Source organism: Crotalus tigris, unplaced genomic scaffold, assembly GCF_016545835.1.
Source record: "Crotalus tigris isolate CLP2741 ecotype Arizona unplaced genomic scaffold, ASM1654583v1 scf7180000024302.2721777, whole genome shotgun sequence".
Taxonomy (NCBI): Eukaryota; Metazoa; Chordata; class Lepidosauria; order Squamata; family Viperidae; genus Crotalus; species Crotalus tigris.
The window spans coordinates 434,077-452,718 of NW_024100474.1; the positions used below are offsets into that span (position 1 = coordinate 434,077).

At 48.3% G+C, this 18,642-nt stretch overlaps 1 protein-coding gene across 1 annotated transcript in view; it reads right to left on the bottom strand.

The window, feature by feature from the left end:
- The window catches only part of FBN3 (fibrillin 3), a 169,788-nt gene that overhangs the window by 76,025 nt on the left and 75,121 nt on the right, over positions 1–18,642 (bottom strand). The window contains 8 exon segments of the mRNA XM_039324520.1: positions 2,344–2,472; positions 7,107–7,232; positions 10,405–10,632; positions 11,567–11,692; positions 12,086–12,136; positions 12,246–12,383; positions 14,921–15,040; positions 17,293–17,418. Of these exon segments, the coding sequence (XP_039180454.1) occupies positions 2,344–2,472; positions 7,107–7,232; positions 10,405–10,632; positions 11,567–11,692; positions 12,086–12,136; positions 12,246–12,383; positions 14,921–15,040; positions 17,293–17,418 (1,044 nt within the window).

The window sequence follows — 18,642 nt, forward strand, 5'->3', positions numbered from 1 at the left end:
AAATGGGCGTGGAGCCTCTTTGGCCGTTTCTTTTGGGCAGAAAACATCCTCTAGCCAAGAAGGCTCCACGCCCATTTGCGCCACTCAGGTGACCCTGAGGACACAGAGTAACCTCCGAGTGGCCTCAAGGATAAAAGGAGGCAAATGACCAGCTGTCTGCAAGGAGTATAAATCCTTCCCTTCCCCGCCATCTGGTCAGAGCTGAAGAAGCTTCTTGGGTGAGAGGTGAAACATCTTCAAATAAAAGGCTCCACACCCAATTGCAACGCTCAGGTGACCCTGAGGACACAGAGATAAATCTCCAAGTGGCCTCAATGACCCTCTAAAAGGATGCAAATGACCAGCTCTCTGCAAGGAGTATAAATCCTTCCCTTCCCCACCATCCAGTCAGAGCTGAAGAAGCTTCTTGGGTGAGAGGTGAAACATCTTCAAATAAAAGGCTCCACACCCAATTGCAACGCTCAGGTGACCCTGAGGACACAGAGATAAATCTCCAAGTGGCCTCAACGACCCTCTAAAAGGAGGCAAATGACCAGCGGTCTGCAAGGAGTATAAATCCTTCCCTTCTTCACCATCCAGTCAGAGCTGAAGAAGCTTCTGGGATGAGAAGGGAAACGTCTTCAAAGGAAAAACAAAGTCCAGTTGCCTCCTAAAAAAAAAAAATCACCTTTGGGACAGCTGAAGTGTTATATATCTTACAGGTAATCCTTGCTTAGTGACCGTTCACTTCAAAACTGTTCTCACTTACAACAGACTTCCCCAGAGCTACTTGTGACCTGATGCTCGCCCCTCCTCCCCAGGGTCATTTATTTACATTTCGGGCCCTGGGCGACCCGCTCACATTTATGGCTGTTGGCAGCTTCCAGGGGCCACACTTGATCATGGCTTTCTCCATTTTTTGTCAATTTCGGGCAATTACATCCGAAGTCCCCAGTGACGAAAACGGTTTCATTTAACAACCACTGCATTTGCATTGTAACAGTTGTGTCGTTGTCTTAACGACTGCAGCGTAGGCTTAAGGTCGCAACATCGGATGTGGTCCCGTGATGACCTGCTTAACAACTGCCATAAGTTACTCCCAAGCTCAATTGCAGTCATAAGTCAAGGATTACCTGTACTAAGCTAGAGGGCCAGTTTGGTGCAGCGGTTAAGATGCTGGCCTAGTCCCGCCTTAGCCATGAAAGCCAGCTGGGTGATTTTGAGACCACACCAGCTGACAGTGACTTCTAGTCCTGCCATGTTCTTAATTTCCCACATTAGCCACATAATGAATTATTATTATTATTATTATTGTTCACAATAATAATGAAATGTTTCAGCTTCTTCCCTCAAGACAACTCTATAGGGCAGGCATGTCAAACTGCCGGCCCATGGGCCACATGCGTCACACTGAAACCGTACCCACCCCATTGCCAGCAATGGGGGAAAAGTCGCGATACTTCGTGCAATGTCACGTGACGTCATGAGTTTGACATGCCTGCTGTAGGGCATTGCACACCAAAACAAGGCACCAGGACAATTTTTTTCCCCCATGCCATCACTCTGCTAAACAACTAATTCCTACAACACTGTCAAACTACTTAGTAAAGCTGTATTACTACGATTCTCCTCATCTTTCCTATTACCTAACCTTATCTTCTTATAACTATAACTTTGTTGCTTGTATTCAATTCAGTTCTGTTCTGTTCTGCTGTATTTCTATTCTATTCTATTCTATTCTATTCTATTCTATTCTATTCTATTCTATTCTATTCTATTCTATATTCTGCTCTATTCTATTCTATTCTATTCTATATGCTTCTCTATTCTATTCTATTTTATATTCTCTATTCTATTCTATTCTATTCTTCCTCATTATTCTATTCTATTCTATTCTATTCTATTCTATTCTATTCTATTCTATTCTATTCTATTCTATTCTATTCTATATTCTGCTCTATTCTATTCTATTCTGTTCTGTTCTGTTCTATTCTATATTCTATTCTGTTCTGTTCTATATAGATCAGAGCCCTGGGTGGGTATGGAAATGAGAGACTGGATATTCAAATTGGTTTTTGAAAAGGTCAAGAAGCAAGAAAGGTTCCTGCCGATGCACACTGGGAAATGGAGAAAGCAAAAAAAAAAAGAATAAAAAGGTCAGTCAGCCACTTACGACCAGAACTCAAACCAAAGGTTTAGACTCTTATCTAACAATAAAGGTTGTCTTATCTAAAACTTCCATCGTTAAGAGAGATAGTCGTTAAGTGGTTTTGGCTGCACTCTATGACCTTCCTTGCCGCAGAAGCAAAGCAAGCATATTTGCAGCCCCCCCAACCCATTTGCCCCCCACCCCGTCGTCCTTACCCATGCAGTTCTTCATCATCATAAAGCCGCTCTCGTAGCCTTCGAAGCATTCGCACTCAAAACCGCCGGGCGTGTTGACGCAGGCGCCGTGGCCACACAGGTCTGGGGAGATCCGGCACTCGTCTATATCTGGGGTGGGGGTGGGGAAGAGGAGGAGGAGGGTCAAGGCAGGGCCCAACAGGAGCTTCCTTGGGAGACAGTGAGGGTCCCAGATTCCTTGGGAGGTTGGGGTGCACCTCCAGAGGCTGCTCGACACGGTGGCCCACATGGGTCACGTGGGGAGAACTTCAGCTCCAGAAGTCTGGGGTATCTCCTGTTCACGGCCACTGTGACAGCCATGGACCTGATCCACGTTATGTAGGTCCTGACACACACGTGTGGTCTAGAACACTAGAACTGGCCTTGGTCATGGAGCAGACGTGACAGGATCTTCAGCTCCAGAAGTCTGGGGTATCTCCTGTTCACGGCCACCATGACAGCCATGGACCTGATCCACATTATGTAGGTCCTGACACACATGTGTGGTCTAGAACACTAGAACTGGCCTTGGTCATGGAGCAGACGTGACAGGACCTTCAGCTCCAGAAGTCTGGGATATCTCCTGTTCACGGCCACCGGGACAGCCATGGACCTGATCCACATTATGTAGGTCCTGACACACATGTGTGGTCTAGAACACTAGAACTGGCCTTGGTCATGGAGCAGACGTGACAGGACCTTCAGCTCCATGGAGAAGGTCCTGACACACATGTGTGGTCTAGAACACTAGAACTGGCCTTGGTTCACGGCCACCGGGACAGCCATGGACCTGATCCACATTATGTAGGTCCTGACACACATGTGTGGTCTAGAACACTAGAACTGGCCTTGGTCATGGAGCAGACGTGACAGGACCTTCAGCTCCAGAAGTCTGGGGTATCTCCTGTTCACGGCCACCGGGACAGCCATGGACCTGATCCACATTATGTAGGTCCTGACACACATGTGTGGTCTAGAACACTAGAACTGGCCTTGGTCATGGAGCAGACGTGACAGGACCTTCAGCTCCAGAAGTCTGGGATATCTCCTGTTCACGGCCACCATGGACCTGATCCACATTATGTAGGTCCTGACACACATGTGTGGTCTAGAACACTAGAACTGGCCTTGGTCATGGAGCAGACGTGACAGGACCTTCAGCTCCAGAAGTCTGGGGTATCTCCTGTTCACGGCCACCATGACAGCCACGGACCTGATCCACGTTACGTCGGTCCCGACACACCTGTTATATAGGTCCAGGACACCAGAACTGGTCTTGGTCCCAGAGCAGACATGAAAGGACCAAAAAGGGCAAAACGTTGAACGCGGTTCCTTCTCCTGGGCAGATCCTTTGAGTTGGCAATGGAGATCTGATCAGATCACTTTCCCTGGATGGATCTGGTGGGTTTCCAGAGGCCCTGGGAGAGTTTCCCAGGATCTGGTTGAGATTCGGCTGAGATCCTGGTGGCCCACGAGAATATAGAGAAGCCCACCCTCAAATAGGACGGACGTCCCACCATAAGGGCAATGTTGGCCAACTGCCAGGAGAATGGTGGGTCTTCCGGGGTTGTGGGGCAACACAGAGGCATCCTGTTCTCCAGTCATGGCTGGCATCCGTTTCCCAGAAGGCATTCCAGCACAAGGATATCCGGGGGTGGCTCCAATCAGACAGCGGGTGGGTGTGGCATCCCAAATGAAGCCCCACCTCTTGTACAGGAAGAGCAAAATGGCGCCCGCCATCTGGACCACCAGCATTCCCGGGCGCTCCCGTGGCAGCCAACTCACAGGTCTGATCTACACGGGTGGATCGGTGGCAATTTGCTCTCTGAGAAAATTCATCTGGCATCCATCTTAGCGTCACATCAGAATGTAGAATCAGAAGGTGGGAAGGGACCTTGAAGGTCTTCTAGTCTATCCCCCAGATTTTACTATCATTTCAGACCAATGGATGCCTGCCTGGAAATTCCTAGAGTTATGGTCTACAGTTATGTTTCTCAACCTTGACAACTTCAAGATGGGCGGAGTTCAATTCCCAGAATTCCCCAGCCAGCTGTGCTGGCTGGGGAATTCTGGGAGTTGACGTCCACGCCTTTTAAATCTGCCATGGTTGAGAAATTTAAAGAGATTTGCTCGTCCCCTGTGAACAAATGATCAACAAACCAAGAAATGATATAGAATTTCCTGCCTCAGCAGGGGGTTGGACTAGACCAGGGCTTTTCAACCAGTGGTACGGCTACCCCCTGTGGTACATTGGCACCTGGCAGGTGATACGCGACCATCCTACAAAAGGGGTAGTGGGGGAGGAGAATGAGCTGAACCGGTGGTAGCACCGCACAAGCCTGAGCGAGAGACAGCTGGAGGTGCAGGGCTGTCAGGGCTCAGCGGAAGTGCCAGGATCAGCACTAGGCTCCAGCTGGAGCTCAGCACTGATCCTGGGGCTTCTGCTGAGCCCAGAAGAAGCGCCAATCAGCTGGAATGTTGCAGCCTCTCCAGGGTCTTGTGATTTACATTCAGAGGCTTGGCAACTGCTTCATATTTATGACGGTCCCAGTGTCCCAGGGTCAGGTGAAGTGACCAAAACCTGCTGCAACCACCCAGCAGACGGGGGGGGGGGAAATAAAAACCAAACACCCCCCCACCCCACCCCCGCTGCTAATCCTCAACAGAAACGCTCACAACAATGAAAACCTCAGACAAGAGGAAGTGCGCCACTGGGTGGGCAGGCAGGTGTCTTGCTCGGCTGTGGCTTGGGGGGCCCTTTTTTCAGTGCCATTGTAACTTCGAACAGTCACTAAGCGGACTGTTGTAAGTCGAGGACTACCTGTACTTTATCACTTTCCCCCCCTTTTTTTTGGATCATCAAGTTTTTAACCCCTTGCTAGGCGCCTGGTGGTCCTCGGATGTTGCCCTATCCTAAAAGTGGTACAGTGGGTGAAAAGGTTGAAAAGCCCTGGACTAGACGACCTCCAAGGTCCCTTCCAACTCTATTATTATTATTATTGATTTACAGTCTTTACAAATTGGGTTCGATTGCTCTGCATTTCTCCTAATGGGTGGATTTCTGAGTTGGCAGTTTGGGGCCCTTTTCTGAATGGACCAAAACAGTTTTTCGTTCAGGAAAAGAGAAAAAAATGGCTATAAAAGTCGCTATAAAATGTGCATTTTAATGAGGAAAAGCTCACTTGGGCAACGTATACTTGGAAATAAAGTGCATTTGGAGACCAACTCTGAGTGAGGAAATGCATTATTATTATTATTATTTTAAAAAATCAAATTATTCCGATCCGGCTTTTTTACACAGCAGGACGGTTGAAAAGGAAAACCGGCAGCCTGGAAATGGAAAAGGTCGAGCATCTGAACATACTTAGTTGAAATAAAGATTCTTTATCACCTAGAATGGTTTGGCATTGGCCAGGGACAGACGGACAGAAAAGAGGAGGGAGGGAGGAAAGGAAGGAAGGATGGAAAGAAGGGAGGGAGGGAGGGAGGGAAGAAGGAAGGAAGGAGAAAAGGAATAGAGGGAGGGAGGGAGAGACAGAGGAAAGAAGGGTGGAAAGAAGGAAGGAAAGAAAAATGGGAGGGAGGGAGGAAGGAAAGAGAGCAAGGAAGGAAGGAAAGAAGGAAGGAAGGGTAGAAAGAAGGAAGCGTAGAAGGGAGGGAAGAATGAAGGAAGGAGAGAAGGGAGGGAGGGAGAGACAGAGGAAAGAAGGGTGGAAAGAAGGAAGGAAAGGTGGGAGGGACGAAGAAAGGAAATAAGACAAGAGAGGAAGGAAGGGTAGAAGGGAGGGAAGAAGGAAGGGAGGGAGGGTGGAAAGAAGGAAGGAAGGAGATAGGAAGGAAGGGTGGAAAGAAGGAAGGAAGGAAAGAAGGATGGGAGGGAGGGAGGAAATAAGGAAAGAAATGAAGAAAAGAAGAAGGGAGGGAGGAAGGAGAAAGAGAGGAAGGAAAGAAGGAAGGGAGGGAGGGTGGAAAGAAGGAAGGAAAGAGGAAGGAAGGGTGGAATGAAGGAAGGAAAGAAGGATGGGAGGGAGGGAGGAAGGAAATAAGGGAAGAGATGAAGGAAGGAAGAAGTGGGAATTAGGAAGGAAAGGAGAAAGAGAGAAGGAAGGAAGGAAGGAAGGAAGGAAGGGTAGAAGGGAGGGAAGAAGGAAGGGAGGGAGGGTGGAAAGAAGAGGGAAGGACATAGGAAGGAAGGGTGGAAAGAAGGAAAGAAGGATGGGAGGGAGGGAGGGAATAAGGAAAGAAATGAAGAAAAGAAGAAGGGAGGGAGGAAGGAGAAAGAGAGGAAGGAAGGAAGGAAAGAAGGAAGGGTGGAAAGAAGACGGAAGAACATAGGAAGGAAGAGTGGAAAGAAGAAAAGAAGGATGGGAGGGAGGGAATAAGGAAAGAAATGAAGAAAAGAAGAAGGGGGGAGGAAGGAGAAAGAGAGGAAGGAAGGAAAGGAAAGAAGAAAGGGAGGGAGGGTGGAACGAAGATGGAAGGAAAGAGGAAGGAGGGGTGGAATGAAGAAAGGAAGGAAAGAAGGGAAGAGATGAAGGAAGGAAGAAGTGGGAATTAGGAAGGAAAGGAGAAAGAGAGAAGGAAGGAAGGAAGGAAGGAAGGAAGGAAGGAAGGAAGGAAGGAAGGAAGGAAGGAAGGAAGGAAGGAAGGAATTTCACCGGCAAAGCCAGAAGCAGGAATTCCGGGGGCGAATCAACCGACTGACCTCAGAGGAGCGAGCAGAGGTTTTTGGCCCCTGGGCTCACCTGTGCAGTTTCTCTCCTCGGCGTCCAGAGCAAAGCCGCTGCCGCAGAGACACCGGAAACTCCCGATGGTGTTGCGACAGGTGCCGTGGGTGCACAGACCAGAGAACATCTTGCATTCGTTCACATCTGGGGAAGGCAGAAAGAGCACGGCTGCGTATCGCCTCCCACAATGCCAAAACCCCCCCCCCCAATTCCTTGAGCAGCCCCAGGGCAGCCCCTTCGCCCTGTCGGGAGCCTCGTTCTTTCGTTCCTGAGCTACAGAAAAGCCCATTTCTTTCCAGGTCCATTTATGAACTTTACCGGGCCGGGAAAAAAACCCGCCTCCTTTCAGATTCTTTGGAGGAATTGGCCATTGGCCAAGGGTTGGCAACTAGGGGGTATCCTATATGCTACCGATCAAGCAGAGGCAGTTTCAAGAATTGTATAAGGAAGCCAACGGTCCATGGAGATTCTCCGTCGTCCCGGTCACGGTGGTCCCAAAGGTGCTTTTTTCACGAGGCCACTGGACTTCCTTGTTTTGCTTTGAAGAAGCTTCTTCAGCTCTGATTGGACGGTGGGGAAGGGAAGGATTGATACTCCTGGCAGACCGCTGGTCATTTGCCTCCTTTTATAGAGTCGTTGAGGCCACTTGGAGGTTTATCTCTGTGTTCTCAGGGTCAGCTGAGTGGTGCAAATGGGCGTGGAGCCTTCTTGGAACTGCTGAGAGGACTGTTTTGTGGACTGGAGATAGATGGTGTCGTATTCCCTCCCCCTCCCCTGCTCCAAGTGGCCTCAACAGCTCTCCGAAAGAACACAAACGACCAGCTGTCTGCAAGGAGTATAAATCCTTCCCTTCCCCGCCATCCCGTCAGAGCAGAAGTGAAACATCTTCAAAGAAAAGGCTCCACATCCATTTGCATCCCTCAGCTGACCCTGAGGACACAGATAAACCTCCAGGTGGCCTCAACGACCCTCTAAAAGGATGCAAATGACCGGCTCTCTGAAAGGAGTATAAACCCTTCCCCACCATCCCGTCAGAGCTGAAGAAGCTTCTGGGATGAGAAGCGAAAGGTCTTCAAAGAATAATAAGACCCATGATGACACACATAAATCTCCAAGTAGCTTCAACGCCTCTCTAAAGGAAGGCAAATGACCAGCTGCCTGCAAGGAGTATAAATCCTTCCATTTCTCCACCATCCCGTCAGAGCTGACGGGATGATGGACAGGTAGGATGGCTGGTTTGAAAGAGGGGTGAAGGAAGGAAGGAAGGAAGGATGGAAGGAAGGAAGGATGGAAGGAAGGAAGAAAGGATGGAAGGAAGGAAGGATGGAAGGAAGGAAGGAAGGAAGGATGGAAGGAAGGAAGGAAGGAAGGATGGAAGGAAGGAAGGATGGAAGGAAGGATGGAAGGAAGGAAGGATGGGAGGAAGGAAGGAAGGAATTAAGGATGGAAGGAAGGAAGGAAGGAAGGAAGGATGGAAGGAAGGAAGGAAGGAAGGATGGAAGGAAGGAAGGAAGGAAGGATGGAAGGAAGAAAGGAAGGAAGGATGGAAGGAAGGAAGGAAGAAAGGAAGGATGGAAGGAAGAAAGGAAGGAAGGATGGAAGGAAGGAAGGAAGGAAGAAAGGAAGATGGGAGGAAGGAAGGATGGAAGGAAGGAAGGAAGGAAGGAAGGAAGAAAGGAAGGATGGAAGGAAGAAAGGAAGGAAGGAAGGAAGGAAGGAAGGAAGGAAGGAAGGAAGGAAGGAAGGAACATCTACATTAAGACTGACCAGCCCTGTCTCAACAGAGGGGGAGGGATATGACACCACCTATCTCCTGTTTACAACACTGTCCTTTCAAAATTTCCCAAAAATGTTCCACACTTTTGAGGGCACAGATAAATCTCCAGGTGGCCTCAATGACTCTCAGAGAGAGTACTAATGTCCAGATGACTGAAAGGAATATAAATTCTTCCATTCTCCACCATTCAGTCCGAACTGAAGAAGCTTCTTGGATGGGAAGTGAAACGTCTTCAAAGAAAAACAAAAAAAACCCCCAGTTGTCTCTTGAAAAAAACACCTTTAAGGACCCGGGTGACGGAGAAGCTCCACAGACACTCAAACTACACCGGTTGGAAGTGCACGCTCCTGTCCTTATTGGAAGAGGAGATACAAATGCTTGAGGAGGGATATCCATACTGCAGTGTTTCCCAAACTTGACCATTTTAAGGCATGTGGACTTCAACTCCCAGAATTCCACAGCCAGCAATGCTGGCTGTGGAATTCTGGGAGTTGAAGTCCACATGCCTTAAAATGGTCAAGTTTGGGAAACACTGCCATACTGTAACAGAACCATGGAAAATGAGACGTTCTGTCCAGGATAAAGACGCTTCGGTGTTGCAGAGGAGAAACTCAACGCCAGAGAACGGACCTCCCATTTCCCAGGCTTTGAGAAGCTCACTACACTTGATCTTCGTGGCGTGAGACATTCAATCAAACATTCGCTGCAAATTATTCAGGTTCTCGGCCAGCAGCACAGCATTGCCAGCATACAAAATGAATCTGTTCCCTCAACCAACACACTTGCATTGTCCCGTTTCCCTCTCCCCCACTCCAAATATCCCTTACAACAGTGGTGGCGAACCCGTGGCACGGGTGCCAGAGGCGGCACTCAGAGCCCTCTCTGTGGGCACGCGCGCCGTCGTCCCAGTCCTGGGCCTTCAGCTGGGTTTTATAAAACCTTTTTGCTTGAGGCCTCCGCCGCCGTTTGCAAAAAAGAAAAAAGGTTCAATCAATCGGTCAATTTCAATTTCTCGCAGGAAAAAAAAAGATTTTGCCAAGTTGGAATGGATTGATTGAACTTTTTAGCCCCACCCAGGCTGCCCTTACCACCGCAGCCACGCCCACCCAGTGGGCCACGCCCACCCGGCACCCGAGGATGCGTAAGTGGGTTGCAGTTTGGGCACTCGGTCTCTAAAAAGTTCGCCGTCCCTGCCTTATAACCTTGTGCTTTGGTGGTTTAAGAGGGCATCCCCAATCTTCGAGAAACTCATTACACTTGATCTTCATTGCATGATACATTCCATCAAACATTCGCTGCAAATTGTTCAGGTTCTCGGCCAATAGCACAGCACTGTCAGCATGCAAATCTGCTTCTGCGACGCACAAACCTCTATTGCCGCCCCTCCCCCAAGCAGTGGTTTAAGGGGGATCCCCACTCTTTGCCTTACTCCCCACTTAAGGCTGACCCCTGTGCTAAGCCTTCCGGGGATTCTCAGCCCTCCTTGACTTCCCCGCTGGTGGGTGTTCGCAATCGCCCGTCCGCAAACTCTCTTCACACCTTTGTAAAAGGGCCGGCGGGATAAGATGTCTCCCCTGTTGGCAAAGCCAGGTCCCCGCGGACAGATGGCTTTGAATTCAGCCGAGCCGGGCTTGGGGCATTCTTCACAGTCCTTGCCCCAGGCCGCGCCAACGGAGCAGCAGCAAAGGTCAAGGCGGTATTTCCCTGGCAGCGCCACGGTGCATTCGTCCTCGGCCCACTTCATGTAACACTGCTCCAGCCGCACGTCTGGATGGGGGAGAAGCGAGAAGGAATGGAGAAGTCAGAAAGCTGGGGTGAGGATTTAGTGAAAAAGCAGAGAGCGGGGATTCTCCCTTCCTTCCTTCCTTCTTTCCTTCTTCCTTCCTTCCTTTCTTTCTTTTTCTTCCTTCCTTCCTTTCTCTGTCTCCTCTCCTCCCCGTTTTCCTTTTCCCTTGCCTCCTCACTCATTGCTTTTTCCTTCCTTCCTTCCCTTTCTTCCTTCTCTCTCGCCTTCTTTCTTTTTCTTTTCCCTCCTTCCTTCCTTCCTTCCTTCCTTCCTTCCTTCCTTCCTTCCTTCCTTCCTTCCTTCCTCTGTCTCTCTTCTCTCCTCCCCATCTCCTTTTCCCTTGCCTCCTCACTCATTGCTGTTTCCTTCCTTCCTTCCTTCCTTCCTTCCTTCCTTCCTTCCTTCCTTCCTTCCTTCCTTCCTTCCTTCCTGTCTATCCTCCCCTCCCCTCTGCTCTCCTATTCCCTTGCCTCTTCCTTCCTTCCTTCCTTCCTTCCTTCCTTCCTTCCTTTTTTTCCTTCCTTCCTTCCTTCCTTCCTTCCTTCCTTCCTTCCTTCCTTCCTTCCTTCCTTCCTGTCTCTCCTCCCCTCCCCTCCCATCTCCTTTTCCCTTGCCTCATTACTTTTTTCCTTCCTTCCTTCCTTCCTTCCTTCCTTCCTTCCTTCCTTCCTTCCCTCTCCCTTATCGCCTTCCTTTCTTTCTTCTTTCCTTCTTTCCCTCTCCCTTCTTTCCTTCCTTCTTTCCTTCTTTCTTTCCTTCCTTCCTTCCTTCCTTTCCTTCCCTCCCTCCTTCCTTCTTTCCTTCCTTCTCTTTTTATCCTCCCTCTTCCCCTTCCTTCATTTCCTTTCTTCCTTCAGTTTGAACTCTCCCCAAGAGAAGAAGGCGGCTAGATGAGTCATATCACCCGGTCCTCACCCACGCAGGTCCGGCCAGAACCATCCAAGGTCAAGCCCTCTGGACATTCGCATCGGAAGGACCCTGCCGTGTTCACGCAGTGGCCGTTGGGGCAGACCCCCGGGAAGACGTCGCACTCGTTCACATCTGGTGGGGCAGAGAGAAACACTGGTTGGAGGACAGAAGCTCCTGCTGGCGGCCACGGCCGGGGCAGCCCTAGAAGACCTCCCTAGCGTTCTTCTGGAAGGGCACCATCCAGACTGCTGGGAAATCTCCCATCTGAGCAGAACTGAGCAGAGGTCCTGTCCACGCTTGAGCAGTCCAACTTGAGAAGAACCTGGTTGGGATGTTCTTTGACCGTTCACCGGTGGTGAAGGAGCTTTCTGCCAGGTTCCACAGCAGGTTGTCTCCGAGCGTCTCCACATCCTTCCTCCCGAATCTCTCAGAGACAACCAATTCCTCTTTTTTGGAGGTTGGGGAGCGCCATACCCAGCCCCTCGAGAGACAAGGCAGGGCTCACCAACCAGAGATGGAAGCTACCTTCACAAGAGACACCCTTCCTCCTGGCGTAACCTCGTGGACAGGCGGCATCTGGAACCGAAGAGAGACAAAGGATAAAGCCTTGTGGCATGGTGGCTTGTTGGGAGACCCAAAGGAAGGCACCCCATGGATCGGAGTCCCTTTACCAATCTCACTTTACCGATCTCACAGCGTTCACAGGGGCTGCCCCAGGCAGCCCCCAACGTGGCGCAGCATTCGGACTTCAAGGTAGCCCCGTTGATGTTCACTTCACAGCGTCCTTCTTGGATGTTGAACCAACAGGTGCCCTTCATGCTGTCTGGGGCGTGAAAGCAGAGAGATGGGTTGGAGGGGGTGGGGTCTGCAGCAAAGAGGCATCATTGCACGTGGCCAGGTGTTAGAAAAGTACACCTTGGTTCCCACTTGCTGGCGAGAAACAGTTCATCCAGCCCACCGTCTTGCACAACCAAACAAGATAATTCCATTTTACAGTAAAGATATTGTAAGGGGATTGCGCAGCAGGTGTCCGAACTGAAGTCAGAGATGCTTATTTATTTATTTATTTATTTATTTATTTATTTATGAGACTTATATACCGCTTTAAGTGCAAGCACTCTCTAAGCGGTGTACACCAGTAAGCAATGTGTATATATATATATATTTACATTGCCCCCAACAATCTGGGTGCTGATACGAACTTACAAGTTTATATAAATAAATATATTTTACAGCTATATTTACAGCAGTGGTTCTCAACCTTTTTAATGCCGCGACCCCCCCAAACTGGTCGTAAGTCGAGGACTACTCAACGGGTGCAGCACCGTTGGCAGAACGGGACTTTTGGCGGGCTCAGCAGGGCAGAGACAGCCTGGACAATTCCTATTGGCTTTGGAAAGCCAATAGAATTAGGCTCTATTCAAGAGAGTCTATTCTATTGGCTTTCAAAAGCCAATAGAATAAAAAGGAGTAGCACAGCTAAGGAAAAGGGGAGAAAAATGGCGGACTGCGTTGTTTGGCGACCCCCGTGAAATGGTCGTTCGACTCCAAACGGGGTCCCGACCCACAGGTTGAGAACCACTGATTTACAGTAAATAAGATAGTCAGGCACATCACTACATCATTATGAGGAACATCATGAGGTAAATCACAGAACAGCATTCACGGCACACAGAAGAAAAAGGCAGAAAAAAAAGGGAAGCTCCCCCTTTACACCCACAGCAACCTATCACAGTGTAGATGGCCTCATGCAGGAGCAGACAAGATAGTCAGGAACACAGGAACGTCATGAGGTAAATCTAAACAGCATGCAGAGCACACAAAAGAAAAAGGCGGGAAAAAAGGGGAAACTCCCCCTTTATACCCAGCAACCAATTATAGCATTGATTGCTTCATGCAGAAGCAGACAAGATAATCAGGAACACAGGAACACCATGAGGTAAATAAAAAAAGTATAAAGAACACAGAGAAGAAAAAAAATGGGGAAAAAAGGGAAATTCCCCCTTTACACCCACAGCAATCAGTCACAGCGTAGATTGTCAACACTGCTAACATCGGATGTTTTTGCATTGACAACAGATGGAAATGTAGCCATCTTTTACTTTTTGCTTTTAGAGTTAGATGATGCTGGGAGGGGGGAATGTGAACGAGAGTCCAGCTAGACATAACAACACTAAACCTAGCGTGAGAAACAAGGTTATTGTAACCCGAGCTGGTAAGGAATTGGCGGCTGCCTTCAAGCTAATTGGGGAATGTGATTTATGACTGTTAATTGAAGGAAGGAACTGTGCTTTGATACTATGTGTTCAGGGGAGGGGAATTCAGCTTTTGGCTTCGATTATGCAGTGCTGATATTATGCTATTCCAAATAAAGATTCTTTAAGGTAAACAATGCCTCAAAGTTCTTTTGAAGAGTTTCATCTGTCGGAATCATGACAAGGTTGCCTCATGCATGAGCAGACAAGATAGTCAGGAACATAGGAACAACATGAGGTAAATCAAAAAGTATACAGAGCACACAGAAGAAAAAGGCGGGAAAAAAGGGGAACTCCCCCTTTATACTTATAACAACCAATCTCAGTGTAGATTACCTCATGCATGAGTCCTACCAATCAACTACAATTGTGTCTTCTGGCCCACTGCACACTTTTACTGTTCCAGCTACTAAATTAAACATCTTAACAGCTACAATAACAGAATCTTGCAAGTCTGAAAGGACAAATTTCCCGCCGTCACTTTTAACCGCCTGATCCATTAGGTTGGGTCCTTCTTAAGTTTCTTCACCCGACCTGAGGCCTCCTGCCTCTCTTCTCTAATGGTTGCCTAGCCAGCTTCTCTTCCCTTCCTTCCTCAATACGTCATCCACATATTCCATTAAATGGGGTGATCGTTCCCTGGCACCCTCTGTCAGGTCCCTGTCGGAACGCTGCCATTCCAAAAGAAGGGGGGGATGTAGTATGGGGAGTAGAGAATTTGCTGCTTCGCTTTGATGTATCTGTATGGGAATTTGGGAGGTGGGAGGTGGGCCATCTGGACTGGCCTCGGAGTTCTCATAACACCTTTGCGCCAACAGATTGGCTCCTGACGGACTGGGGCATCAGGGTGGGGTTTGCAGATTGGGGAATTTAGCTTAACAGTTTGCGCGGGAACTTCAGATTCTGCCTGACGTCCTTGCAATCACTTTCTTTCAGTAAAAGTTCTTTTGAAATAACGTTGGTTTCAAGAGTCATGCTTTCCTGAGTAGATAGCTGAGGCAAGACCTTAACGCCCTCCTTTGCACGCACATCCAGAGTCCAGGACCCCAGACCCTGGCTCTAAAGCCCAGCCCTATGACCATTACTGGTTAGGGCAGCTCCTTACCAACACAAATGGTGCCGCTGGGATCCAGTTTGCTTCCAGGCGAGCACTCGCAGGCAAAGGAGCCAGCGTTGTTCCAGCAGATCCCGTTGACGCAGGGGCTGGAGGCACACTCGTTAATATCTAGGAGACAGAAGGAAAAGGGTGCAACATACAGGCAGGGAAGGTGACAGGGTATTTGTGCTGCAGGTTGCAAGGTGTGTATTTGTTTGTGTTGGAAAAAGTCAAGATGGTCGCCACAGCTGTCTGAATAAAGCCCCTCATGGCAACACGATGTGAAAGACACCTGGAGCTTTAATGAGGCCATAGCAGCCAACATCTTGACTTTTTCTTCCGTCGCCTGACCATTTGGACATCCTTGATTTGGGGAAAATTAATAGAATAACAGAGTTGGAAGGGACCTTAGAGGTCATCTAGTTCAACCCCCTTTTCGAGCAGGAGACCTTATCCCATTTCAGACAAATGTCTGAAGTCCAACCTCTTCTTAAAAACCTCCAGCTGCTTCAGGCAAGCTGTTCCACTGGTTAATTATTCTCACTGTCAGGAAATGTCTGCTTAATTCCAGGTTGCTTCTCTCTTTGATCAGTTTCCATCCGTTTCTTGTCCTGCCCTTTGATGCTTCAGAGAATAGGCTGATTCCCTCATTCTTTGTGGCAGCCCTTCAAATATTGGAAGACTACTATCATGTCACCCCCTCCTTCTTTTGATTAAACTAGACATAATCAATTGGGTATGTCTAGTTTAATGAAGAGAAGGACAAGGGGGGACATGATAGCAGTGTTCCAATATCTCAGGGGCTGCTCCAAAGAAGAGGGAGTCAAGCTATTCTCCAGAGTGCCTGAAGGCAGGATAAGAAGCAACGGATGGAAACTCATCAAGGAGAGAAGCAACCTGGAACTAAGGAGAAACTTCCTGACAGTGAGAACAATTAACCAGTGGAACAACCTGCCTCCAGAAATGGTGAATGCTCCAACACTGGAAGTTTTTAAGAAGAGACTGGACAGCCATTTGTCCGAAATGGTGTAGGGTTTCCTGCCTGAGCAGGGGGTTGGACTCGATGACCTCCAAGGTCCCTTCCAACTTTACTACTACTACTACCACTACTACCACTACTACTACTACTACTACTACTACTACTATTAATTCCAGCAACTGTTCTTTATATGTTTTAGTCTCCAGGACTTTAATCACCATCAATAGTAGTAGTAGTAGTAGTAGTAGTAGTAGTAGTAGTAGTAGTAGTAGTAGTAGTAAAGTTGGAAGGGACCTTGGAGGTCTTCTAGTTCAACCCCCTGCTCAGGCAGGAAACCCTACACCATTTCGGACAAATGGCTGTCCAGTCTGTACTTAAAAACTTCCTGTGTTGGAGCATTCACCACTTCTGGAGGCAGGTTGTTCCACTGGTTAATTGTTCTCACTGTCAGGAAGTTTCTCCTTAGTTCTAGGTTGCTTCTCTCCTTGATTAGTTTCCACCCGTTGCTTCTTGTCCTGCCTTCAAGCGCTTTGGAGAATAGCTTGACTCCCTCTCCTTTGGGGCAACCCCTGAGATACTGGAAGACTGCTATCATGTCCCCCCTGGTCAGTGGTGGGATTCAGCCAGTTTGCACCAGTTCGGCAGAACCGGTAGCTAATTTTTTGTTGCCCAGGCCCAGAATGGACTTCCCGAAGCAGCATCCACACAGACAACCGGTTGTTCACATATTTGAATCCTACCTCTGCCTCTGGTCCTTCTGTTCATTAAACTAGACATGCTCAATTCCAGCAACCGTTCCTTATATGTTTTAGCCTCCAGTCCCCTGATCATCGTTGTTGCTCTTCTCTGCACTCTTTCCAGAGTCTCAACATCTTTTTTTTATATGATGGCGACCAAAACTGGATGCAGTATTCCAGGTGTGGCCTTACCAAGGCATTATAAAGTGGTATCAACACTTCACGTGATCTTGATTCTCTCCGTCTGTTAATGCAGCCTAGCACTGTGTTGGCTTTTTTGGCAGCTGCAGCACACGGCTGGCTCCTATTTAAGTGATTGTCCACTAGAACTCCGAGATCCCTTTGTAATTACTGCTATTAAGCCAGGTACCCCCTATACTATGCCTGTGCATTTGGTTTTTCTTGCCTAAGTGTAAAACCTTACTTTTCTCTGGTGAATTTCATTTTGTTAGATAGCACCCAACGTTCAGGTCCGTCAAAAAGAAATTAAAAGCTGGAGAGTTTGCAAGAATCTGTCCCAATTTCTTGCTTTGTGGCCACAAGCTGTTTGGGATCTACTAGATTCAACCATGCACCTTCGCTGCCATGGTTTCAAGGCTTCTTCCTTGATATTTGGTATTTGCAGCGTACCCACTTCCAGACCAAGAGAAAACAGAGACAGTTACCTTCACACGTGTCTGTCTCAGTCCGGAAGACAAAGCCCTTGGGGCAGCTGCAGCTATAGCTCCCAGGCGTGTTGCGGCACAAGCCATTGTCACACAGCAGGCGATTGATGGCGCACTCGTCAACATCTGGAGAGAGAAGTAAGACACAGCAGCTGACAAATGTGCTGGCAGGCACGGGGGAGAGCGACCTTTTTTCTCTATCCTCATTTGAGCCATAAGGACTAGCCACTTTTTAAAAAAAATCAAGGGAGCTTAATAGGATAGGGTAGACTAAACACACACAATGGGGTTTAATTCTGACTTTCCTCTCTTCCAGCCTTCCTATCCTTCCCATTGGGAATTAGATGGAAAACCGTAGTTTCCCACGATGTCCATTCTGCTAATAATCATCACTCACCTTCAAGGTCACGTTTTGCAAGGCTGAAGTCCTTGATGCTCCCTGGGCTGGGCTCTTTGTTTGCAGACATTTCATTACCCAACTAGGTTACAGCATCCATGCTAGTGAGGGTAGGGTTTGCTCCCTGTTTATATACAATAGGTTGCCTTGCCAGTGTTGGGTGTGTGTGTGTTGTTTTCTCCTTGTTAGGATACTGTTTGCTGCTTGATTATTTCTTTCCCTGGTAATTCCTCAATTAGGGTATTGTTTTCTGTTTGTTTGTCTGGTATAAATCCCTGCTTATCTGGGTGTTCTGACTTACCTGAGCGATTCTCGGTTGTTTTACCGCAATGGCCATTTCGGGACTGAAAAATTACGGTTCTCATCATCACTCCCTCAAAGGTACAGAGCTAATTTTCATCACACCTGACCCACCACAAGACCCTCACTTGACACACCCACATCTGAAGCTCTTCACCCTCATCCTACACCCAAGCGACAGATATTCGGCACTCTTGCACAGAGTAACAGAGTTGGAAGCGACCTTGAAGGTCTTGTAGTCCAACCCTCTGCTTGAACAGGAAACCCTGTATCATTTCAAACAGTTCCTTGCTTCAAAACGTCCAGTACTGCAGAATCTGCAACTTCTGGAGGCAGGTTGTTCCACCAATTAATTGTTCTCACCGTCAGGAAGTTTCTCCTTAGTTCTAGGTTGCTTCTCTCCTTGATTAGTTTCCATCTGTTGCTTCTTGTCCTGCCTGCAGGGGCTTTGGAGAAGAGGTGGACCCCCCTCTTCTTTGTGACAACCCCTCAAATATTTGAAGACTGCTATCATGTCACCCTTAGGCTTTCTTTTCTCTAGACTGGCCCTACCCAATTCTGGCCACTGTTCTTCTTGATTAGAGAAGAGTAGAGTAGAGTAGAATGTAGAATAGAATAGAATAGAATAGAATAGAATATGGGATAAATGGAAT